A 26,801-nucleotide genomic window follows, 5' to 3' on the forward strand; every position below is an offset into this window, starting at 1 on the left:
CTGAGTCAGGGTTTCCTGGTATCTGAACTCTCCCCAGGCTGGATGGAAGTCCTAGCCCCTCTTTCAGGACACTAGCACATTGAATGGATACATACAAAGCCAATTTAAGTTTAATATCAAGGTTTCATTGTAACTGGAGAGGATAAGGGAGTTTCTTTGCCATGAACAATTATGTCATGTGTGTGGAATCAAAAATCTTGCATCTGGCTGGGTCTCTCCCCTCTTTTTGCTATGTTCTAAACTCAGGTTTCTAGGAAAGAGTGATATCCAGTTCAAGTGTATTTGCTCTTTAAGTAATGTCATGCAGATGATATGTCTGTATGGGGTAAGGAGGAAAAAGCGGGGGGGAGAGAGAGGGAGAATGTGAATAACATTGAATTTTAGAGCTAATGCCTCATTCTTTAAGTCTTGGCATCTATACTTGTTGAAAGAACTCTTTAGAGCAGAGGTTCTTTGTTTTAAATTTTATTTTTTTCCCCAATTACATGTTAAAACAGTTTTCAACATTTTAAAAAACGTTTTGAATTCCAGATTCTACCACTCCCTCTCTTCTGATTCTCCCCCCTCCCTGAGACTGAAAGCAATCCGATATAGGTTATACATGTGCAGTCATGTAAAACGTTTCCACATTAGTCATTTTGTACAAGAGGACTCAAACAAAAAGTGAAAAATAATATGCTTTGTTCTGTATTCAGACAACATCAGTTCTTTCTCTGGAAGAGGATAGCATATTTCCTCATGAGTCCTTTAGGATTGTCTTGGATCATTCTTTTGCCAAGAAGAGCTAAGTCATTCACAGTTCTTCATCATACAATATTGCTGTTGCCATGTACAGTGTTCTCATGATTCTCCTCACTTCACTTTGCATCAGTTCCTGTTAAGTCTTTCCAGGTTTTTCTGAAATCATTCAGCTTGTCATTTCTTATAGCACAGCAATATTCCATTACATTCATATACCACAACTTGTTCAATTGATGGGCATCCCCTTGATTTCCAATTATTAGACACTACAAAAAGAGTTGCTATAAATATTTTTGTACAAATAGGTTCTCCCCACTCCTTTGTGTAATTTCTTTGGGATACAGACCTAGCAGTGGCATTGCTAGATCAAAGGGTGTGCACAGTTCCAAGTTGAAGAGCAGAGGTACTTAACCTGGGGTTCATAGATAGATTCCAGGAGGTCTGATGTGATCTTGCTTGGGGGAAAATTAGATCTTTATTTTCATTGACTTCTAACTGAATTTTATCTTGTATGATGATTTTTTAAAAAAAAATATTCTGAGAAGGGGTCCAAAGGCTTCATCAGATTGCCAGTGGGGTCCATGACATGAACAAAATTAACTCCTACTTTAGAGAGAACATAGAAAAACAGCATCACATTTGAATTTGCTCTGCTTTTGAAGCCCTTTTTTTCCACTGAGGAACTGCCATAATAATTCCTTTCTTACTCTTTTCACTATTACCTCTGTTCTTTATCTGTGTCCACCAAAAACACCGAGTTAGAGAGAACTGTCACTTGGTCCTTTCCATTCCAGAAATAGAGAGGCAGGAAATACTGCTATGCAAAATGAAATCTTTTTGTTTCATTTAATTACAGCAAAGGAAGAAAGCTGAAACAAAAATAAAGACAAGCCTTGTTTGTGTGTTTTTCTTCTTTCTTTCTCCTTCCCTTTCTTTTCTTTCTCCTTTCTCCCCTTTCTCTTTCCTTCTTTCCTTTTCTTTCTCTCTCTTTCCTTCCCTTCCTTCCTTCCTTCCTTCCTTCCTTCCTTCCTTCCTTTTCCTTCCCTTCCCTTCCCTTCCCTTCCCTTCCCTTCCCTTCCCTTCCCTTCCTTTCCTTTTCCTTCCCTTCCCTTCCCTTCCCTTCCCTTCCCTTCCCTTCCCTTCCCTTCCCTTCCCTTCCTTTATTTTCCTTCTTCCCTTTCTTTCTTTTCTTTCTTTTTATATTATAGCATAAGCCCTACCAACACAAATCTTTCTGTAACCAAAGGGAGGGGAATGGAAGGCTTTAACAAATGTGTTGGCAGTCATTGGGAAGGTAATTTTAATTTGGCCCCAGAGCCAAGGCCTCTAGCATTCTTCCCAGTGCCCCCTATACCACTCCTCTGGGATGAGAGTAGGCTAGGTAGGGGCCAAACTCTGTCTTTGTCTCCCCTTGCTTTCTGTTAGCATAAATGTGGTGGTTGAGAACACTAGAAACCACTTGTAGATGACTTTTTAAGTATTAAATCTGTGTGTTTGTTAGCCTATTGTCAGTTTCTTTTAGCTAGCTATCTTCTGAAGCACTGCTTTCAGTGAAGAGAGGGAATCTAGAGGCAAATTTTAGTTCCATATGTGGAAAAAGTTACTAACAATTAGAACCATCTGAAGGTGGGGTGAGCTGCCCTGGGTGGCAGTAGCTTCACCATCACTGGAGGTCTTCAAGAATGGATAACCAATTTTAAGGGACATTGAAAAAGGGAGACCTGATCAGGTAGGGGTCAAACTAGATGACCTCTGGAGGTCAGCTTCCAGACTGAAGTTCTGTCGTTCTGTGAGAGACAGTTGTCGTGCCTAGCCTACACAATGGGGTCCTCCTGTTATTTGGGAAAGCATTGTAATGTGGCAGAAAGCTCTTGGGGCTTTGTGTTGGGAATCTGGTTCCACGTTCTGTCCCTGACTAGACACGTGACCTTAGAAAAGTCACGTAACCCCTGGAATCTTGTTTCTCATCTGTAAAACGAAGAAGCTGAACTAGTTGGCCTTTAAAGTCCTTTCCAGATAAACGACTAAAAATGGGTTAAAGGCAAATTCCATCTCCCATTTCCAACAGAGATGTGCCTGGTTCTGAAAATAACCACTCATTATACAGTTATCTAATGGATCTTAAAATAACATATTTCAAACAAATTCTTTATCATTGCTGGTCCTCTGAGCACATTTTAAATGCTGACCATTCAGGCCATTTCACATCCTATTAATGATGACACTAATAACTGTGGATTTCGTCTGTAAAAGTTCTGATGTGAGCAAACAAGGACTAAATTACAGAGCTAACTTTTATGTTCTGGGCTTAGTGATCTTCAAGTTTCATGGGAGCCACATGAGCCCTGAGAGCTTGGCAGCCCAGATTACCTTTTCATCTACTTAATTGGGCCACCAGGGTACAGTTAATTTTCAATTTATATTAATAACAAGACAAAGAAAGTGATGCACCACCTCTGTATCAAAGTAATAGAGATGTCAACATGTGCTACCTGGTAATTATAAATACACTATTTTTTTTCCTCCCATGGCCCATCGAGGATTATATTCCTAATGCATGGTGAGGTTCATCGTAATTTATCATTGGAAAGTCCAAGGGCACCAGGAACCCTCGGGGATATGATGTATGAAGGTTCTTCTACCATAAACTATCTGGCTACCTTAATCCAAGCTTCCTTTCTGTGTGTTTCTTCTTAGGTGAAGGTCATGGTTCGCATCTGCTCCACCCTTGCCAGGGACACCTCAGAATCCAGCTCCTTTTTGAAGGTGGATCCAAGAAAGAAGCAAATCACCCTCTACGACCCCTTGACTTGTGGAGGACAGAACACCTTCCAAAAGAGAGGCAGTCAGGTTCCACCCAAGATGTTTGCCTTTGATGCTGTTTTCCCCCAGGATGCATCTCAGGTAGGCGGTCCTTTCCTTCTCATGCTAGGAAGATGGTGATGGAGACTGTGACTGTGGCCATGGGTTGGTGTGTTTGGTTCATTTGTTTGTTCCCCTCCAAAATATTGCCATGTATTTTTCTGCATATGTTTTGTAGTAAGATATTTGTGTACATGTCTCCCTTAGAGAATTTAAGCTCCTTGAGGTCAGGAACTATATTTGCTTTTGTTTTTTTTATTCCCAGATTAAATACGATATTTATAAAGTGCCTGGCACATAGTAGGCATTTAATAAATACTTGGTGCCTTCCCCCAGTGTCCAGGTTGAGATCTGGCACCTAGAAGGTGCTTAATAAATGCTTGTTGATTGATTGATTGAAGCACGTGAACGGGTAGGGAATATGGTCTCACAGGGAGCTCTACTGAGCTGGTCTTCTAGGTAGTACTGCTTTCTGAAGCCAGTAGGAGGAGGAGAAGGGCTTACTTTCTTGGGATTAGTGAGAAGAATGAAATAGCAAAGTGACATATGTGTTTAATGCTTGATGTTGTTAGGTTTTAATTATTAAGCACCTCTACCATGTGTTCCACCTCACGCTAAGTGCTTTACAAATCATATTTCATTTGATCTGCACAACAGTCCTGAGGTAGGTCCCATTACCAACCCCATTTTACAGTTGAGGAAACAGAGGCAGACAGAGGTCAAATGACTTAGGTGTCTGAGACTGGATTTGATTTCGCAGGTGTTTCTCACTCCAGGTCCAACTCTAACGACTGTACTACCTACTTGCCTCTAAGTTTGTGTCCTGTCCATGCCACTGATTACCCTTGTGACCTTGGTAAAGTCACCACACCTCTGTAAGACTCAGTTTTCTCATATGCAAAGTATGGATAATAAACCATGTCCTACCTGCCCCACAAGATTACTGTGAGGACCAGGTAAGATAAGGGATATAAAAATGGAAGCATTTTATAAACTGTTAGGTGTTGTACAGATATGAAGCAGTGGTATTAACATCATTATCAGATGATTTGATCTTCCCTTGAATTTCCAGTACAGTACAGGAGTCATGGCCAACCTTGTCTTTCATTTCCAGTTAGAGACTCCTGATCATGCCTTCTATGGTGTGACTCAGGAGTGCTTCCATAGGCAGCCCTGTATTACAGGTTCCATTAATTAAAAAGCTGAGCATCTCTCACATGTGGTTTCCCTGAAGAGTTTATCCTGAGATGACTCAATATTCGCTGTATGAATACATCCCAAGGTTTCCTTCTCCATCGTGTGTGTGTGTGTGTGTGTGTGTGTGTGTGTGTGTGTGTGTGTGTGTGTACCACCCTGTGGGCTCAGTAATCTAAACCTGATGTGGAGTCTAATAAAAGACTAATGAACAGTTTAATTAACACCGCTAAAACTTTTCCAGAGACAAATTTCCATAAGTTAAAAGAACTCTGGAGTGAAGCTTAAATTAAACAGTGGCTATTAATAAGTTTTAGAGTTATTCAAGGAAAAAGAACCATTTTTACTGCTTATCTTTGTGTATACCTCCTGTTTTGTATCAGTACTCACCCACAACAGTACATATTTTACTGGGGCTTGGCTGATTCCAAAAAAGAAAGCAGAATTTGTTTTGGCTTGTTTTTAAATTAGTAGGATAGCGCTGGAGTGCTAGCTATGCCAATAGCCTGCTGTGTATCCTTGGATAAATTATTTAACCTCTCTGGGCCTCAATTTTCTCATTTGTAAAATGGGGATGGTAAGGCTGATACTACTCCCAGGACTGTCATGCCTCTTTCCATCCTGGCTCAGCTCTGAGAGTATGTATATGAGTCATAAAACATGAGCTGAATGTCTATTTCTATTGACTATCAGGTGAATTATCTAAACTATATATTCATGCCTGCTGGTATTGACAAGAAATGGCAAACTCAGATAGGGATACAGGTTAATATCAGTACTCTCTGTCTTTCTATCTTTCCACACATATATACACATATACATATATGCACCTGCCTATATACATATATAGTACATACGCATATTCATTCTCTTATATATTTATACATATACCATATCATTGATTCTCTTATTTTATATATATACTATAAATGTTCATCTCATATATCTACATACATATATACTCACATATATTATTATCTCTTACATATATACTTATCTATATACGCTATATGTGTTTATTCTTATTTTACATATATGCAGCATATGTTCATTTCTTATTTTGTATATATATGTATATGTTCATTCTCTTGTTTTATACATGTGTGAAACCCTAACTTTACAGAATTTCAGAGTTGGAAGGGAGCTCAGCAATCACCTCCTCCAACTCTCAGAAGAATGAGAATCTCCACCTGAAGATCAATCATCCAGCTTTAATGCCTCCATCCTTAAATGCCTCCAGTGATGTGGAACTCACTATCTCTCCAAACAGCCTATTACACTGTTGCACAGCTCTAATAGTTAGGAAGTTTTTCCTACATCAAAGCCCATTCTTTTCATTTTGCAGCTTCTCCCCATTGTTCCCACTTCTGTCCTCTGGGACCAAGAACAAATCAGTTCCTTCTTCCATATGATAATTTTTCAAATACACAGTGATGACTAGCATCTCAATCCCATGGTTCCTGCCTCCCTAAACCCAAGTCTTCCCTTCTCCAGGCTAACTTTCCGTAATTTCTCCAAAATATTCTCCCTCATAGGGGATGGTTGCTGTCTTCTATACATGCTTCAGCTTACCCATATCATTCCTAAACAACGGTGTCCAGAATTGAACACAGTACCCTAGACCTGGACAGAGTACAGTGGGACAGTCCTGTTTTATACCTGCAAGCTCTCTGTCTTCAGTGCAGCCTAAGATCCTACTTGCTTTGTGTATTGAGCTTGCAGTCCACTAAAAACCCCAGATCTTTTTCAGATGCACTGATATCTCACGTCTTGTACTTACTAAGTAATTTTTGAACCCAGATATAAGATTTTACATTTATCTATATAAAATTTCATCTTATTTGATTCAGTCCAAAATTCTAAACTGCCAAGATCTTTTTGAATTTTGAATGTTTTTATTGAATTTATTTAGTGTACTGGTTATTATTCCTAGCTTGATTGTATCTGCCAATCTGATCATAAGGAAGGAAAGAAGGGAGAAAGATAATAACAATAGCTATCATTTATGTTGTGCTTTGGGGTTTGCAAAGTGCTCTTTACATATTATCTATATTAACAAGGAACCTGTGTGACATAACTACTATTGTCATCCTTTTTTAAAAAAATTATTTATTTTTCGTTTTCAACATTCCTTTCCACAATATTTTGAGTTCCGCATTTTTTCTTTCTCCCTTCCCTCTCCCATTCCCAAGACAGGCTCTCTATATACATTCATATTAAACATATTTTCAGATTAATCATGTTACAGATCTAATAAGTGACTTGCCTGAGATCTTGCAGAGGTGTCTGAAGCAGTATTTTAACTCGGGTCTTCCTGACTCCAGGTCTGATGTTCTATTACACTGTACCACCCAGCTGCCGAACACATTGCTTAGGACAGGGCCAAGCCAAAGCATGAATGGGAAAACTTTAGCCAAAACAACTCCTAGAAAGAACTGTGAATTTTACCTTCTTTCACTTCTCAAGAGTTACAGACTCTCCAAAGAGATTCAGCTTCTACTTGGTATTACATGCCAGAAATACACAAGTGAATAAGAGATGGTCCCAAGTACGAAGGGGCCCATATTCACCTATCTACATAGGTTTCCATGGGCACATACTTCTTTCCTTTTCTTTATAGACTCTAAATTCTAGCCAGATTAGACTACTAGGTATCCCCCAATCTCTTCCCACCATCTTTGTACATTTGCACAAGACACTTCCTCATGCCTGGAATATACTCTCTCCTTAGGTTCATCTGCTGAAATAGTTCTGTTCCTTTAAGTCTTAGCTCAAATACCCACCTCCTCCCTTCAGCCCTCCCTCCTGCCATCAGCTGAAAGGAAGATCCCCCTTCTCAAAGCTTGCCTTTGTCCCATCACATGATACCTTACATTATACTTGCCTTTGTACATCTTATATTCCCCACTGCTACTCATCTAGTACATAGGAAAATCTTTCAGATTAGAGTTGATGCCATTTTTGTATCATCTTTCTGATATATCATAAAAGACTTTGTATTATTTCTTCTTCCTCTTTGTATTTCTGGCACATAATACTGAGTAGAAGCTAAGCAAGTGAATTTGAATCATATTTGAGTTGAATCTCTTTAAGGAGTCTGTAACTCTTAGGAACCGAAAGAAGGTAAAATTCATAGTCCTTGTAGCAGTTGTTTTGGTTAAAGCTTTACCTTTCATGTTTTTGCCTAGTGTCAGACCTGGAGTAAGGAACACCTGAATTAAAATCCTGCCTCTGACACTTTATCAACTTCATATCCTCAGTTCTTAGCACAGTCCCTTATCCATAAGAATAGGGATAGGGACCACACCCACCTGTGATTTCATTGATGAAGATGAGTTCCTGGTTGATGAAATTCCCCTCTATCAATACAGGTCAATACTTTCTCTGCAATCAATCTGAGAAACCTGAGATTCCGAGAATTAAGTGGCTTACCTAGGGGATCTGTGTCATGGTCAGTATATGTCAGAAATAAGCCTTGAACTTAGGTCTTCTTGGTTTTGAGGCCAGTTTTCTATCCACTAGGACAGACAGCTTCTCTCCTCTTATATATAGCAGAAGCTTAATAAATATTTGTGAAATTGAATTGTAATCTAGTAAGAAAGATAAGAAGTGTACATAAATAACTATGATGCAAGGCAGAAAGACGTAAGTTCCAAGAGTACTCTAGAAAAATTGCCGTGGGACCACAGAAAGGTGTAAGGGGCGCTGACTGCCACCCCATCTGGGACACCACACTGATGGACATCAGGTAAACTGAGTCTGGTGCAGGGAAGGGTGAACAAGATGGCGCCCAATGTGGGGCCACAAGCAGGGGGAAGGAGCAGGAAGCTCAGCCAAGGGAAATTAGGTCCCTTAAGAAACTCACCCAAGGGAAGTTAGGTCCCTTAAGAAACTCAGTTTACCTGATGTCCGTCAGTGTGGTGTCCCAGATGGTGTGGCGGTCAGCACCCCTTACAGAAAGGATTGCTCCTGCCTGAGAGGATCGAGGAAGGTTTCACAAGAAGGGTCACACATATGATGGGCTTTGAAGGATAGAAAGGATTTCAACATATGATATGAATTATGAATAAGGGCATTCTGTCTGGAGGAAACAACATGATCAAAGACCCAAAGGTGGGAAGGAACGGGTCATTTTCAGGAAAATGTTCCTTGGTATTTGGGTAGGTTTGTTTTTTTTAAATTTGATATTCATGTTTCCATTCTAAGGACTGTCAGGTCATATGGTGAAGTCAATCACTTTGTGGCTAGAAGGATAGACAGATAGATAGATAGATAGATAGATAGATAGATAGATAGATAGATAGATAGATAGATAGGTAGGTAGGTAGATAGGTAAGTAGGTACATATGTACATAGGTAGGTAGATAGATAGATCACTTCATGAGTGTTTCCCATGAGCCATGTACGATGCTAAGTACTTAGGATTCATATATAAGGCAATTTCTACCCTCAAGGAGCTCACATTCCAATGAGGGAAGACAGCATATAAAAGGGGACCTAAAAAGGAGATCGAGAATGTATTGGGTGGAGATGGCTTGGTTTGGGGCAAGAGAAGGTGAATGTTCACCCAGCAGAGTCTGGCATCCCAGGGACAAAGTTCAAGGTTCCAGTGGGAGGGAGATAGAGATAATGGCCAAGGGATGTGACCCTGGCCATGTCACTTAACTTCTCAGGGCCTTGGTTTTCTCATCTTTAAACCAAATGGATTTGACTCAATGATGTCTAAGGTCTCTTTCAGCTCTAAATGTGTTATCTTATGATCCTGCAGCTAAAGTCCAGCTCTGCCCATAGCATTTGTACTTATGAACTACAAACAGGCAGCTGTCTATTGCTGTTTTCTTCTGTGACATGGAATAATAATAGTCATAGCAGTAGTAGTGGTAGTGGTAGTAATAGTAGTAGTAGTGGTAGTAGTGGTAGTAGTAGTGGTGGTGGTGGTGGTGGTATCATTTATACAACACATAAGGGCTTACAAATGCTTTGCACATATACTCTCATTTGATCCTCACAACTCTAGGAGCTGGGTGCTATCTTTATTACCACTATACAGATGAAGAAACAGAGAGATTAAGTGATTTGTCCAGGGTCACACAGTCTATAAGTGTCTGAGACCAGATTTGAACTTGGGTTGTACTGAATACAGATACAACTTTCTATCACCTGTACCACCTAGCTGCTTCTACTCACTCCAAAGTTAGAAACCCTCAGAAAAGAGCTATAAAAAAAAGACATGAAAGGCTGGACTCAGAAGACCTGAATTTGAACCTCAGCTTTGCTCTTTACTGTGTGACCCTGGACAAGTCTGGCTCTCAGTTTCCTCACCTGTAAAATGAGGGGCTGGGTTAGATGACCTGGGAGGTCCCTTCTCTGATTCAGTGATTCTGCCCTCCTTCCCACCACAAATCCTAGTAGCTTCAATGAACAAAGGGCTTGAAGTTCACTTCTTGGCACTAGCAAGAAACCGTACCCCAATTTTAGAGAAGCCAGTCACTCCAGGTGGGGGTAGGATCTTGAGGAGGTGGGGAAGAGAACACCTTGTTTTACAGTCCTGTCTGCATGAGAGGAGCCCCTGGCCAGGACCACCAACACAACTGGAGGCTGTCAGAGATGGGTGTGTGTCCTTTTTCCATCTCCCTTTTCAGTTTGGGGGACATTTGGATTTTGGAATACTTAGAATCATTGTGCTGCCAAGATCCACAAGCTGAATAGCTTTATTCATCGCCAAGGCTGTTGGTTTTTGAGGTTCCCACTGGGAGACACATTGCTCTGATTATAGGAAGTCAGTGAGGGATATTTGTACAGGCACAGAATGCTTCAGTGATGCTCAGAATCTAGTCTTGAAGCAGAGAAATGAGAGCTATGGGGTCCAGTGAATCACTCCATCCTCCTGCTATTGGTAACAACCCAGACACTGTCTGGAGAGATTTCTCTAAGTTTCCAAAGCAGTCAATACCAATCCTTACTACCTTTGTTTGCCCAGGACTGTAATAGGAGTTAGAGACTGGCTTGGTCGGGGAAGGAGGGAGGGGAAGATGGGAAGACCATGCAGAAACATGGAAGACTCAGCTCCTTAATGAAGACATTTATTACCTAGTTAGAGGGCACACATGCATGAATGACCGAAGAACACTTATCATGTAATATGCAAACAAGCCCCAATTAATAGTGTCTGGATTGTATCTAGAAGTGTGGAGAGCGTGTTGTATCTATAAATGTTGAGAGCAAAGGGAGGGCTCTATTTTGGAAAAAGTGAGAGACAGGGATTGACAAAGAGAAGGGACTCAGAGCCAAATGTTGTGTAGGCAAGTTGGTGTTGTCATTGTGGATAGGGACTTGGAATCTGGAAGGTGAGTTCAAACCCTCTTCAGATACTAACTAGCTATTTAACCTGAGTAAGTCATCTAACTTGGCCTCAGTTTCCTCATCTGTAAAAGGCATAACTTATCTTCCATGGTTGTTATGAGGATTAGTTAAGATATGTAAAATACCTTTACCAGCCTTAAAGTGTTAGATAAATGTTAGCTGCATTATTATGTCATTATTATGCAGATGCCACGAATCTCCTACTTCTACCAAAACTGGATTATTTTTCAGAATTTGCTTCCTTTATTAGAATGTGAGCCTGTACAACTTCAGAAATATTATCCCATTAATCTGCAACAAAGTGTGGCCATACCCACGCTGAAGCTGAGTCAACCGAAATATTAAATGTCTTATCTAATCTTTTAGATAGCATCTTGGACCCAGAGTCAGGAGGACCTGAAGTCAAACTCAACCTCAGGTACTTAGTACCTGTGTGGCCCTGGGCAAGTCATCTCACTTGTTTGACCTTAGTTTTTTCATCTGTAAAATGAGCAGCTAGGTGGGACAGAGGAAAGAGTACTGTCCCTGAACTCAGGAAGACTGGGTTCAAATTTGGCTTCATACTCTTATTAGGTGTCTGATCTGGGCAAGCCACTTTGTTTTTATTTACCTCAGTTTCCTCATCTTTAAGGGGCACCTAGCTTCTAGAATTTGTTGTAAGGATCAAATGAGATATTTGTGAAATCCTTAGCACATTGCCCGGCACCTAGTAGGTGCTAATGTAAACAGCATCTGTGAGACCCAGAATGTTTGACAGTTCTAAAAGGGAGTTTTTGGACTCTAGTTTTTAGGATCATAGATAATTGGAAGGGATCTCAGAGGTCATCTCATCCAACCTTCCCCTTTTATAGATGAGGAAACTGAACTCAGGAGTAGTATAGAGGTTGTTGTTTAGTCGTTTCAGTCACGTCCAACTCTTTGTGAACCCTTTTGGGGTTTTCTTGCCAAAGATATGGAGTGGTTTGCCATTTCCTTCTCCAGCTCATTTTACAGATGAGGAAACTGAGGCAAATGGGAACAAGTGCCTTGACCAGGGTCATACAACTAGGTTGTATCTGAGGCCAGATTTGACTTCAGGTCTTCCTGATTCCAGGGCTGGTGCTCTATCTGCTGTGCCATCTAGCTGCTAAAGTATAGAGGTTATGGGATTTTTAATTTGGTCAGTGTTGACAGAACCATTTGCATAAAATATTATTAGGGGGAGGGGTGCAGAATTATGATCGGTGGTAGTGCACACACAGTTCAGTCTAGTGCTGCAAGAGGAGATATTCCTTAAGGCTGACACTGCCTACTTCACAGGTCAACTCAGTTTAACTTGAAAAATACCTATTACGTACCTACTTTGTACAAGGAAGACACTGTACTAAGCACTGGGGATATAGAGATGAAAGTCCAGTAAAAATATGCTAATAGAAAGTTGGTTCGAAGTTCATCTATGTTAACATACATCATGTCATATAAGGCAAGAGAAAGGATTCCAGTAGGATTTTAAACAGATTCAAGAATTCTTTTGTAGCAGAATTCAGAAAACAGGGAAATGAGTGGCAGAGAATAACAGTACAGCAAGATCATGCTTACTCATAGACATTTTCAAATAAATTTTTATTGTTCTGTTTAGTTTTTATACTACCTATTTTCCCCAATATAACCGCCCTCCCTCCCAGTGAATCATCCCTTACGATAAAGAATTAGAAGGGGAAGGGGGTAGAAAATTCAGCAGAACAACACATGGAAAAAGTTGGACATCATATGCATTGTTCCACTCCTGTAGTCCCCCACTTCGGCAAAGAAGGAGGAGAGAATGCATTTTCATATCCCTTCTTTGGGGCTCCACTTGGATGTTATCATTTTACTGCAATCACTTTTGATTGCTTATTTGTTGTTCTTTCTGTATACATTGTTGTAGTCACTGAATAGGCAGCTAGGTGGTCCAGTGGATAGAGAGCTAGGCCTAGAATCAGGAAGAGTTAAAATTAAGCTTCAGACACTTACAAGTTGTGTGACCCTGGGCAAGTCATTTAACCTCTGTTTGCCTTAATCCACTGGAAAAGGAAATGGTAAAACCACTCTAGTATCTTTGCCATGCACGGTCCATGGGCACAAGACTATACAACTGAGCAACAAATCATTGTATATGTTATTTTCCTGTTTCTGCTTATTTCAAACATCAGTCAATAAATATTTATTAAGTACCTATTCTGTTCTGCACTTCCTAAGTGCTGGGGATACAAAGAGGCAAAAGACAGTCCCTGTCCTCTAGGAGCTTATAATCTAATTTGGGAGACAACGTGCAAATAAATATATGCAAAGCAAGCTTATGTACAGGATGAATAGGAAATAATTAATAGAGGGAAGACTGGGGTTAATAGAGGTTGGGAAAGGCTTCCTACAGAAAAAGAGATTTTAGATGGGACTTAAAGGAAGCCAGAGGGGAATAGTGAGTGTGTTCCAGGGATGGGGGACAGCTTTGTATCAGTTTATGTCTTACCTTGATTCTCTGTAGTCATTATTTTCACCATTTCTTATAAGCAAGTGTTACTTCATTATACTCATGTACCACAACTTGCCTTGTATTCACTTCAAATGGTGACACGGCCAGTACCACTGCATTGTACCCTCACTTTTCCTACTGTGCTTATTACAGGCTGAAGTGTGTGCCGGGACTGTGGCCGAGGTGATCCAGTCTGTGGTCAATGGGGCCGATGGCTGTGTGTTCTGTTTTGGTCATGCCAAGCTCGGTCAGTATTCATTGCCTTGGTCTGTGTTGCCTATTGGAGTCTTCCTATCATCATCATCATCATTCTAGCCCTAAAGTGGAAACTGATTGCTCAGAAATTGTAATGGGAGAGAGCTTGGAAATGCCTTTCGCTGACTTTTATTAAGGTTTTGCATTGATCAACTATCTCATTTTAAAAATTATAATTCATCATAGGTTACCACCCCTTCATCAAGGAAAGGATTTCCAGCGTAATAATCAACAAATCTTGGAGCTGGAAGTCACCTTAGAAGCCAATACTTGCCATAATAGGAATCTGCTCTATAATATATGAAAAGTGGCCAACATTAAAATAGTAAGACAGGTGGAAAACAAACAAACTAGGAATGGTGATTTTTGTTTTCTCTTCTTATATTTCCTGTACTTAGGAAGTTGGGTTTTTTTAAAAATCTCAAGTGAAAGATTTTACACTTATTTTTAAATTTCATCTCAGAGATTTGACTTATTGCTTTATTGTATTGGGTCTTTTTTAGGATCCTTGTCACCCAATGTATTAACTATCCTTCCCAGCTTTATGTAATTTGCAAATTTGATAAGATTGCCATCTCTATTTTCACTCATGTCATTAATAAAAACGGGAAACGGCATAGAGTCAGGCATAAAATACTGGGACTTTCCACTATGGACCTCCCTCCAAGCTGACATTGACCCATTAGTGATTTCTCTTTGGATCTGATCGTTTAGCCAGTTTGGAATCTAACTACCTTGTCGACTATGGTCTCCTTATCTTGTCTGCAGGCCTGTTAGGAGAGATCTCATCAAATGATTTACTGGAATCCAGGCATAACTGTGAGCTCAGTTATCCCCTATTATACTAGATTAAAGATCAACCCAGGAAATAAAGCAAACATTGCACATTTTCTGAGGGGGAAATTTACCAGGAAAGCAAATAAAATCTCTTACTTTTTACGTAGACAATAGGTGGACATGAAAGCTCTGGAGGAACACCCCTATTCTCACCCATCCCAGCTTATTTAGCCTTTTCCTTTGTCAACAAGCTCCTGGAATACGCTGGGACAATCTAGCTCTTAGGACGTTCTCTGACTCCAAAGCAACCGCACTATGCCGAACCTCCAGGCTTAAGCATTTCCTAACAGGATTATGCCGGATGTTTATAGAGGGCACAAAGGTTCAAAATAAAGAGAGTTTCCTCCAGTAACCTTCATTTAATGAAGGTGCCCAGGCTAGCCATGATCACTCCTTCAGTCCTCTGTGGGCTCTATTCCTGACTCTTCAAACCTTCCCTCTCCCCTACCCTCATTAAGTTTCTTGAGGGCAAGGATTGCCTTTTTGTGTGTGTGTGTATTTGTGTTCCCAGCATAGCACAGTTCCTGGCGCTCACTTCTTGACCTGAGGTGCCAAATGTCCTTCTCCTACCCTTCTATGCCATTCAAGGATACCTATCCCTTTCCTTACGACACTTATCAAACCTGAAGGAAAGAGCAAAAAACTGAAATGGAACCTCTGCAGAATCCATCTTGGACACTGGCACATGAGACAGTTTTTCTTGGCAATGCCTCATTAATCCTGACTTGCCACCATCTGTTCACCGGGTCATACTAGCTGTGCTCAGTTGGGTGGTGATATGGGGAGTGGACAGATGCTCCCTGGATTGCTGTTAGGAGTCCCAGGATACATATCCAGGACCCCTTCCACACAAGCAGTGAGGATCTGGGAGAGCTTAGGCAGGCATGAATTCCAGCCCTAGATGAAAAACCCCCTTCATCTCTGGGCTACATCTGCCCTCCCTTTTCTCCCTCCTTGATCTCTCATCAAAGAAGAGATCCCGATTTTTTTAATAGGAAATGCTTATGCTGTTAAAATATACACCACATTTCACAGGAATAAGGATATAAAGTAGAAATAGGTACGTTTAATCTTTGGGGTGGCTATAAAGAGGGCTGTAATGGTGATGGTCGGCTTGGGAGTCTGTCTCTCTGCTCTATGTAAAACAATACAGAAACTGTCCTTTCGTATATAACAGTTTAGGAACTTGGGGTTAAATTTTATCACTTGGCTGAGCTCTTGTGTGCCTGGAAGCCGTTTTGTAAATGGAGCTGGAAATTTTCTCTTTGGCAACCACTCCAAATGTGTCATTTTGCAAACCAGAGACGTAAAGCACTTCACTTTTTCCTCCTGTCTCTTGTTTGTGTTCCCCTTGGCGCTTTGACTTCCTTCTCCTCCTTCCTCCTGCCCAGCGGTCACCTCTTCCCTCCTGCAGTGAATACCTCACTACATTTCCCAGTTCACTTTAAATGAAGCTTCTCTCTGGAGAAGACTAGATGTATGGTGGCCTTCCTTCAGTTCTCAAGTTGGTCTCATCTCCTCTCTCTCTCTCTCTCTCTCTCTCTCTCTCTCTCTCTCTCTCTCTCTCTCTCTCTCTCTGGTCTGCCCAGGAAAATCCTACACTATGATTGGGAAGGATGATTCCATGCAGAACCTTGGCATCATCCCCTGTGCCATCTCCTGGCTCTTCAAGCTGATTAACGAACGCAAAGAGAAGACTGGAGCCCGTTTCTCAGTCCGGATCTCTGCCGTCGAAGTGTGGGGGAAGGAAGAAAACTTGCGGGACCTGCTGTCAGAGGTGGCCACAGGCAGTCTGCAGGATGGCCAGTCCCCTGGAGTGTATCTTTGTGAAGATCCTATCTGTGGCATGCAGGTGACTAAGCCTAGAGCTTTCCCCTGCCCGGGGTGGGAGGCTGATCTCCACCTTGGAGACTTGGGGGCACTTCAACCCATGAATTACTCCAAATGTAAACTGGATAGGGTTAGAAGTGTTTACTTTAAAGTGGCCTGGAACTTTATAGCCTGCAGCTGTGGGGCCATCTGCTCCTCTAACCTAAATATTTGTACCTTAAATCTCATTGACAATGAGCAGGGCCTACAATTGTTGGAATACTGGAGGCTAGTTTCATTCACCTTCCCTACCCACCCAACCACCCACACACACACACTTTTCTAAAAAAAAAAAATGATTCTTCTTTTAACAGCAAACTGAAATATTTACAGCATGGCACAAATAGCTGCAGCCAATGCCGTGGCCTTTTATAGCTTCATAAACTATATTCCTGGCACTAGCCTAGAGCACGATTAGTATTGCTGTAGGAAGAACTAATAACCACTTTATAATCAGAGCCAAGACATAATTGCCAGACCTGGGGAAGCCAAGGATAGCTCCAGTTCTCTTCAAGATGAAACCCCAAGGGGCTCACATTTCTCTCTGACCACCCTAACAGCGTAGCAAAGGCAAGTCCCTGGAGCTCCCTGGTGCATTTCCAACAAACTGATAGAAACTTTGGGATTGTAACCAATTTGCCTATTGGAGAGCCCCCTCTCTTTAACGAGGTGATCAGATTGACATATGCATTCATTTCTTTAAAAAAAAAAAAAAGGACTCTGGTATCAACTTGGTCCAAAGCATCTATGAAAAACAGAGATAGTAATGGTAAGGACCCATCCCCACTCACCTAAGGGACAGGGTAATAAGGACAAGGAAGCAAGATAGAATAGGACAGAATTAGAGAACAGTGAGTGCTGTTTGGGGTTTTTTTTTAATTGTTTAATTTTTTTTTTTGAATAATGTAGTTTGACTAAAGAGCATATTAAGAGGAGTGCCATGAAATAATGTAGGCAATATAGGTTGAGGCCAAGATGTGGAGGATTTTGAATGCTGCTCAGGAGTTCATGTTTTCTTTGAGCATTAGGGAGCCACAAACAGTTTTTGAGCAAGGGAATGATCTGAGATCCATGTAATTGGAAAATTACTTTAAAGACTTTCAGAGAATGGATTGGTGAAGGGGAAAATGAAGTTAGGATGACCAGTGGTTGGGAGGCTATTCAAAGGTCCAGGTAAGAGGTGAGGAGAGACTACACTTGGTGTCATGGGAAGACAGAAGAGAAGAAAACTGCAAATGATAGGTCCTTAATGACCTTTGTAGGACTTGGCAATTGATTGGATATGGGGACTGAATGGGGGAAAAATGGGAAATTTAGGAAGAGGAAAATTGAAAAGAAAGTTGGTTGGGTTTTTTTTTGTGATAGAATCTGTACCATTTTAACAGTAATTCTTATTCAGAGCTTTCTTGAGCTTTCAAGTATAGTAAAACCTCAGTTCACCAGCAAACTCGGGGTACTTGGTTTAATTGAGTTTTCTGGTTAACTGAAGGTCAAGCAATAAACCTTCTTGGTTTCAACACTTGTGGAAAATTTTTTTTCTAAAATATATGTCCATTTCCCTGCCTTAGTGATTAATTACAATATAGTTCACATAAATGAATCTTTCTTAGATAATTGCAATTGCTTCAGCATCATATTATGATTACTGATTCTCTTTGAAGGATAGTATAGCGATAGCAGCAGAAAGTGGAGTTTAGAAAGAATTTATAACAATCCCTGGACACATCTTGGAAATTGTTTTGTTTTGTGGTATTAGCTTTCTTTTCCATTTAAAGTGGAGTAGAGGAAAAATGATCGTTTTCTGAGGGTTCTGGTTAGTCAGGGTTTAACTTTTCTTGGTAAATCCACTCCAGAGATGGGGATAAGTTGGGTGTTGTATTCTGGTTCGTCATTTCATGAGTATATCCCAAGTATGATTTGAGAATCTAAAAAACAACCAAAAGAGCTTAACCTTAAAATGATTTGAATAACACTTTTTAGCTCTCTTAAACAGTTGCATTAACCTTCTGCCCCAGCTTATTTTTGCTTATTGGGTTTAGTGAGGAAGTTTAAAGTTTGCTTGAACAAAATAATAGGGGAGAAGTCACAGAGTCAAAAGCTTCAGGCTTTCTTGTCAAAACTTGCCAGGTGCTTGATTTGGGGACACTAGTACTGTCAACTCTGAAATCATGGTGGCTCACAGCCTATAGTCCCTTCTCCAAACAATAGAATCTTTGAAGGAAGATGCAGACATATCCCAAGTGTTATCATGGGTAAACATCACCACCTCCTCCCTCCCTCAGCACAGGGTGATTTATTAGTCCTCTGCAGAGATAAGACAGGCCATCTCTTCTCACTGAACCCTTTGCTTTTCATAGTACTACAGGTATTTTTTTGGGGGGGGAGAGAGGGGAGAGAATAAGACTAAAAGGTATAAATACCTGCTTCATTTAAAAGATGTGACAGGATGAACAAGAGTCAGCCAGGATTATACAACAAAACTCCCATTTCATAAAATGGGGACAAATAGAGAGGGTGAGGAGTTGAAGATGACTCAAAGGTTATGAACCTGTATGACAAGTTCTAGAGAGATGTAGGGAAGTTTGGAAGTGGGTAGGTTTTGGGGGAAAGAGAATGAGTTCTGTTTTTGAAATGTTAAGTCTGAATGCCTTCAGGATATGCAACTTGAAATATCTCATAAACTGTTGTGATAGAAGAGTAGAGAGGTCAGGAAAGAGACTGGATCTGTTTATATGGATTTGGTAGTCATGTGGGTAAAGAAGACAATTGAGCCAGTGGCAGCTGATGAGCTCACCGAGAGAGAATGTAAAGAGAAATAAGAAGAAAGCCCGGGGTAGAGCCTTGGAACACATTTCAGAGTAGGGGATGGTGCAAGCTAGATGGCTTAGTGGATAGAGTGCCCCATCTGAAGTTAGGAAGACTCATCTTCCTGAGTTCAAATCCAGCCTTAGACACTTACTAACTGTATGACCCTGGGCAAGTCATTTAACCCTGTTGCCTCAGTTTCTCATCTATAAAATGAGTTAGAGGAAAAATAATTGCAAATTACTCTAGTATCGTTGCCAAGAAAACCCTCAAAGAGGTCACAAAGAGTCAGATATGACTGAACAGGAACTATGGATAATGATCTAATAAAGGAGACTGAGAAAGAACAGACAGACAGATAGAAGAGCAGCCACAGCCCTGAGAAGAGAATATCCAGGAGGAATGAATTAGTAGTAGTGATAGTAAAGTTCAAAAAGTGCCTTACATATGGTATCTCATTTGATCCTCACAACAATCCTGGGAGATGACACATGTTCTTATTACTTTCATATTACAGATGAGAAAACTAGAGGTTAAGTGACTTGCCCAGGGTCACATAGTCCAGTCTTCCTGACTCCAAGTCCAGCACTCTGTCTAGCCTCAGCCTCACTGCAGAGAGGTCAATAAGAATGAGAAAAGGCTATCAGATTTTGTAATTAAGAGGTTATTGATAGCTTTGGAATAATCCTTTGAGTGACTGCAAAGAGTTTAAAAGCATTGATAGCTGAGGGTAATATGGGTGATACAAAGTACTCTCTGAAGGTACTTAATTTCATAGACCTTGGGTTCAGACCTGGTAAGAGATTACAGATTGTGAAAGGCATGTAGAAATACATATGACATCCAGAAAATAGACCAATAACATTTAAACCAGTCCATGAATGGGAAGGAAATTCCCTTCCCCTTCTTCTATCCCAGGATGAAGTTGCCCACCTTGGGCATCTCCTGGTTCCCTTTTGCATTTTTTCCTTCATCTCTTGAATTCTGTCCTCTAGCTCCAGAACCAGAGTGAGCTCCGAGCTCCCACGGCTGAGAAGGCGGCCTTCTTTCTCGATGCTGCCATCGCCTCTCGCCGGAGTAGCCAGCAAGACTGCGATGAGGACGACCACAGGAACTCACATATGTTATTCACTCTGCATATCTACCAGTACCGAATGGAAAAGAGTGGAAAAGGTGGAAGTAAGTTAGCTGCTTCTCTCTTCTTCCTTCTTGGGGGCTTTCAGATCAATAAAGAAAATTCATTTCAGTTTAAAGAAAGTGAAATGCCTGCTGGGTGTCATGTACTTTATGAGGTATTGAGAAGACAGAGATAAAATGCAAGAGTCCCTACTCTCAGAGGCTGGAGATGTTTCCTAAAATGGGGGTCTGGAGGAAGAAGTCACCCATCAGAAGTCACTCCAAGGTCAAGCGAAGGAAAGTCCAGAGAGTGAGTCCAGGCATGAGGGAGGAGAAAGGTTAGCTCATGGTAAAACAGCTCTTTAGTATCTGAATCAGAATTTGACTCCAAGTCCAACACCCTATCCACCCTACCATCCTGCCCCTCTCAGTGGCTATCAGCTTTTATTTTTACAGAACAGGGATTATCGTAGTTAATCCTCATAACAACACTGGAAGGTGGTTGGGGTGAATGGTCTGCCTATTTTATAAGGAAACAGGCTCAGTTTGTTTAAAGGACTTGGAGGACTGGACAAGGGCTGGGCTTCTAATCAGGGTCTTCTTATCATTGCCCCACACTAGTTCTCTTGCCTGTCTGGGTCTATAGAAATGTTCAGTCCTGCCACTGGCATATAATACAACATTTACATTACTGCCCCCCCCCCAAAAAAACCCCAAAAGCCATCACAATGAAATAATGTCTAAGAACCAGAGAATATTTTAACATATACTTTTGAGATTCTTGTCGCATCTCTGTGAATAATCTTCTTTACGCATGGGTCTACTCTGCTTAAAAACCTCCAATAGCTCCCTTTTGTCTGCCAAAGTAAGTTCCAACCCCTTTGCCTGAGATTCAAAATACCCTAAAATATCTTTCTATCTTAGTTTGCCAGCCTGAGTTCAGGTTATGTCCCTCAGTGAAGTCTACGCTCCAGCTAAACTGAATTAGCTTCTACTGAGCACACTCTAAACTTGCTTATTTCCATGCCTTGGGAAGAAGGCTTTTTTCCTATCCCTAGATATCCTCTCTCCATTTTTTCATCTTTTGAATCGCTAACCATTTTTGAAGTCCAATTCAAATGCCATCTTCTCTCTGAAGTCTTCCCTGATCAACCCCTTAAGTCATAACTGCCCCCTTCAAATCTCACACTGCACACATCATTTTAGAGTATATCATGTACCCTGGGGTGTTATGGTTATCATTGTTTGTATCAGATGATATATAACTCCATGAGGACAGTGAACATGTCACATTGAAATTCTAGCATAGCATTTGGCAAATAGTACTTACTCAGTCAATGTTTGTTTAGTGAAATAGTATATAATGACAGTGATGGCATCTGGGGCTGGCCAAAGGGGCTGCAGTTGCCTACTACTGCCAAGGGATTCCCCAGCTCTTGGCTCAGCTCGAGGAGCACCTTGGCTTCCAAAAAGAGGTGTCAGGTTCTTTTTTTTTCTCATCTTGAACTTTTTGTTGCTCCACTTCAGAGCCCCAGGGTTAAATCACTTAAAATTTGGGTTTGGTTCAAGTTTAGGGTCTCCCCAAAAGAGATTAGAAAGGTATTTAATGTATAATGTCGATCAGGTATAGGACAGAATACTGGAACTGGAGTCAGGAAGACCTGAGTTTAAATCCCTTCTCAGGTTCTTATTAACTGTGTGGTCCTGAGGAAATCAGTTTCTTCTGTAAAATGGGCCTTTCAGGCCCCTTTCAACAGCATATCTACAAGCTCTTTATTTCCTCCACACAAAATAAATGCTTCCATACAAAATACTTTTATAGAAACATACATTATTCAGTTGTTTTCATTTGGGTTGGACTCTTCATGACCCAGTTTGGGCTTTTCTTGGCAAAGATACTGGAGTAGTTTACCATTTCCTTCTTTAGCCCATTTTATAGATAGGAAACTGAGACATCCATGGTTAAGTGACTCACCCAGGGTCACACAGCTAGTAAATATCTAAGGCCAGATTTGAAGTCAGGAAGATGAGTTTTCCTGATTCTAAGTCCTGCACTCATTGACCTAGTTGCCCTGGGCTGCTCCTCTGGTTTTATGACCAATTCAGCACTCTGTCATAGAATTGGAGTAGGCACATGGGGATCAAGAAGGGGAATACTTCATCATCCCAAAGTTCCAGTCCTTCAGAACTGACTGCTATAATGCCATCTACTTACCCTCTGCATCCTAAAGACCACTGACCCTTTCCATCTGACTTGCAGCTGAAGCCTAATTCTCCTCCTATTAGAATTTAAGCTATTTGAGTGCAGACTGTTTCCTTTTCTATTTGCATGCCCAGTGATTAACACAGTGCTTTGTGCTAAGAAAAAATTAAAAATAAAATTCCAATGTCTCCCAAAGTGGTCATGGAGGTTGAATACTTTTTTTCATGAGATCGCCTCCCAGGGGCTCATTCCCATGAATGTTCCATGGGGTGTGTGCCAAGCCAACCCCCAAAACAAATGAACAAATTGATGGCTACATAAAATACATTTAGACCTGTTCCTATTCTTTGCTTCTTTCTTTTGAAAATGAGGCTGACATAACCAACTACTGCATCACCTAAGGATGAGGATACAGATCAATTTTCTGGGTATCAAAACTTAATACCTGTTAGGAACCAGGTGGATGGATGGTGTCAAAATGTATCTGTGTGATCAGTGAATCTAATGTAGTTTCTTTCTGAATGACTCCTGCATCTATTATCCTACAGAGAGTATCCCCACTCTGCTATGTTGGGCTGGAAGCCATGCTGTGATTCCCAGCATGGATAGCTCCCAATTTTATGCAGAAGCATAGTTCAAAGCACTCTGGGTATGTTCTTACCAGCAGCAGAGAGCAAAGGATGCTCCTTTTCAGTACTTTTAAGAAAAGTAGACTCACCTTTACAGACCAACATTTTCTCTGTTGTTAGAAGAATCCATCATAAAGTCTTATCAGTTTCTCCTTACTTTGCTTGAAAAAATTGGTCCAGCTGCAGCTACAGGGCTAATTCCAAAAATTCTCTGTAGAACTAAGAGCCTGATCTGAGAAAAGACCTCAGTCAGTCAATCAACAAGCACTTACAAAGCATCTATTATGTGCGAAGCACTGTGATAAGCTCCACTAAAGAATGGTGTTTCCATTCTATGGGGCTCCTATGATGTGTGTACTTATGTTGCATTTGTAACAGTTGAGAATTGATCTCTATCACACAGTTACCACCATTTCTTGAATGAAAATACTTTTGTAGGTGAAACCAGTCAGAATGCATATTTTCCATACTGCAGTACCACCATTGATCCTCTCCTTTCCCAGAGTTTCATTCTGATAAACATGACTTGGAAAGGAAATAAGAATTTTAGTTAGTGATGAGAAGATACAAATATTTTTAAACAGAATATTTTCTCAGAATTTCCCTCAAAAGATCTCAGTTCAGTTTGATTGGAATTTCTGGCAAATGACTCAGATTGGTGGTATAGTGTTGGACTCTGAGTCGGAAGACCTGAGTTCAAACCCTTACTTAGCTGTATAACTCCGGGCAAGTCACCTGACCGTTGTCTGCCTAGTTCCCTCATCTGTGAAATGGGGATACTAACAACATCCTACCCCCCAAGGTTGTTGTGAGAATCAAATGAAATATTTGTAAAGCACTTTCTAGTCCTTAAAGTGCTATGCAAATGCTAGCTATCATTATTTAAAAGCTAGTATGTGGAAAGATGATGATTCTCATATTGAACATATAGCAAATACTTCTAATAGGTGGGGGAAGGGAGAAGAGCAGAGTGATGTCCCAGAAGTGGGAAACCGGGAATCTGAAAAGTATAGGCATTTATTTCTTCCTTCAAACATCTGTCAGTAATAAGGGGAAGCTATGGGGGATTGTTATATATATATATATATATATATACACACACATATATATATTTAACAAAGATGTTGAGTTCTTTCAGAACATCTGTGACCCCATTTTCATGGCAAAGATGCCAGTGTTTGCCATTTCCTTCTTTAGCTCATTTTACAGATAAAGAAAGTGAGGCAAACAGGGTTAAGTGACTTGGCCAGAGTCACACACTAGTAGGTGTCTGAGGCTGGATTTGAACTCAGGTCTTCCTGATTCCAGGCCCAGCACTCTATCCACTGTGCCACCTAGCTGCCCTTTTAGCAATGCATGAACCTCAAAAGATCCACATGTTGAGCAAATAGGCTTCTCAGCCACAGTGGACAGAGTCAACTCTCAGGAGAGAAAACTTTCTTAGGTAATCTTTTCATCCTTCCTCAGTTTGGACTAAGCAAAAGGCATTGCAATAAAACCTGTGTTTTTCCTGCTTTTGTAGTATTCCCATAATATCAGAAGCAGGGAATGTTGTAGTTCTGCTGTCAAACTTGGTCATAAAATATACTGAGATCTGGAATAGGAAGGAAGCATCAACCCTTCTCTTTAGGTGTTATCAGATTATTTACTCAAGCATGTAATTTTGTCTGGGGCTTATTATTTAAAAAAAACTTAACTGTCAATCCTTTACATGCTCTTAATATTTGCTAAATATTAAACATCAAAACTGTTACCTTTCCATGTTCAGTATGTGAAAGATCGGCTTTCATTTTTTTTTTAACTCTGACTTTAGAAAAACACTGAAGGGATTGTCATCACAAAAAGCTTAAAAAGCTTTTACAGAGACATTGTAGTGTATCAGAAATGGAAAGAAAAGGAGAAAAAAGAGATGGTGACCTGATGACAATAAAGAATAGACACCTACCTAGCAGAAGGGCACCGTAGAGTTGTATGAGAAGGGACCAGGAGACCTGTATCTGCAGCGCCTGAGCAATAGACTTGCCCAACATTCCCCGTTCATGTTTGAGTTCAGTGAATTTACATCTGTTTAAAATGTAATGAGATGATTTAGTGTGTTATTTAAAATGGAAATTTTGTTTGCTTATATTTAAGTAATAATCCCCCTGGACCTAGCAGCCAGAACTCAATTAAGGGAAGGTTTATTAATTAGCCACCCTGCAGCGAAGAGGAAGATGGAGCATGCTTCTATTAACTGGCCATTATGAGTGAAGATGGCTGATTTGCCGTATCACTCATACAGCTGCTGAACACTCATGTGTGCACATGCACACTCACACACATATATGCCTACACATACACACATTTAAGATTTTCTTATTTCCAGATATAGCTGAAAGAAAACAAAATCTCTAGAGAACTATCATTCTTTTCCATATGTCATTTTTGGTTGTAAAAGATCCATTTTCCTACATTATTTGGGTATATTCTAAACTAACTTTCCTATTGAAATACTTCTTACATTGGCTTTCCATCTGAATAGAAAACCAAGTTAGATATCCTTAGATGATTCTAAGTTTTAGGAAACAGTTCCTCAATCTGTGGAGGAAGGAAGGAAGGAAGGAAGGAAGGAAGGAAGGAAGGAAGGAAGGAAGGAAGGAAGGAAGGAAGGAAGGAAAGAAGGAAGGAAGGAAGGAAGAAGAAAAGAAAGAAGGAAAGAAAAGGGAAGGAAAAGAAGGGAAGGAGGGAATCAAGAAGGGAAGAAAAGGGAAGGAAGAGAAGGGAAAGAGGCAATGAAGAAGGAAGGGAGAAAAGAGAAGGAAGGAAAGGAGGGAAGAAGAAAGGAAAGAAAGAGGGAAGGAAGGTAGAGAGTAAAGAAGGGAGAAAAGGGAAAGGAGAAAGAAAAGGAAGAAAGGGAAAGTGGAAAGCAGAAAGAATGTAAGTGCTGGGTACTTAAATTTAAGAATTTATATGCTAGGTACTGCTGTGCTTTATAAATATTATCTCTTATGATCATCAGAGGTAGGTGCTATTGTTATCCCCATTTTACAGGTGAGAAAACTGAAGCTGAAAAGAGATTAAGTGACTTGCCCAAGGTCACATAGCCTGTAAATTTCTGAGGCAGGATTTAAACTCATGTCTTCCTGACTCTAGACCCAGTGCTTTCTCCACTGTGCCAATGTAAGCATACTCCTGGCATTAACTGGTACTAAGAAGTCACAATGATATTCATTCATTCATTCATCCATTCACTGATTCAGTAAATATCAGATGCCTCCTGTTTCAGAGTGTTGTGCTAAGGAGCAGGCTGTAAGATATACAGAATTAAGTAAGTCACAATTTGTATGGAACTTATAACCAGTAGGGGAATAAGGAATAAATTTAGACAACCCTAATATACATTCTAAATGCATTAGGGAAGTTCCTTAAAGTGCTTTATGAAGTTCAAGGAACAAAG

General features: G+C 40.5%; 1 protein-coding gene across 4 annotated transcripts in view; it reads left to right on the forward strand.

The window, feature by feature from the left end:
• KIF26B (kinesin family member 26B) overlaps window positions 1–26,801 on the forward strand; it is a 604,324-nt gene that overhangs the window by 497,896 nt on the left and 79,627 nt on the right. For all 4 annotated transcript variants that reach the window (XM_072647639.1, XM_072647640.1, XM_072647641.1 and 1 more), the window contains 4 exons: window positions 3,439–3,645; window positions 13,805–13,898; window positions 16,333–16,595; window positions 20,413–20,596. In XM_072647639.1, coding sequence (XP_072503740.1) covers window positions 3,439–3,645; window positions 13,805–13,898; window positions 16,333–16,595; window positions 20,413–20,596 — 748 coding nt within the window. The remainder of the gene's footprint in view (window positions 1–3,438; window positions 3,646–13,804; window positions 13,899–16,332; window positions 16,596–20,412; window positions 20,597–26,801) is intronic.

Source organism: Notamacropus eugenii, chromosome 2, assembly GCF_028372415.1.
Source record: "Notamacropus eugenii isolate mMacEug1 chromosome 2, mMacEug1.pri_v2, whole genome shotgun sequence".
Taxonomy (NCBI): Eukaryota; Metazoa; Chordata; class Mammalia; order Diprotodontia; family Macropodidae; genus Notamacropus; species Notamacropus eugenii.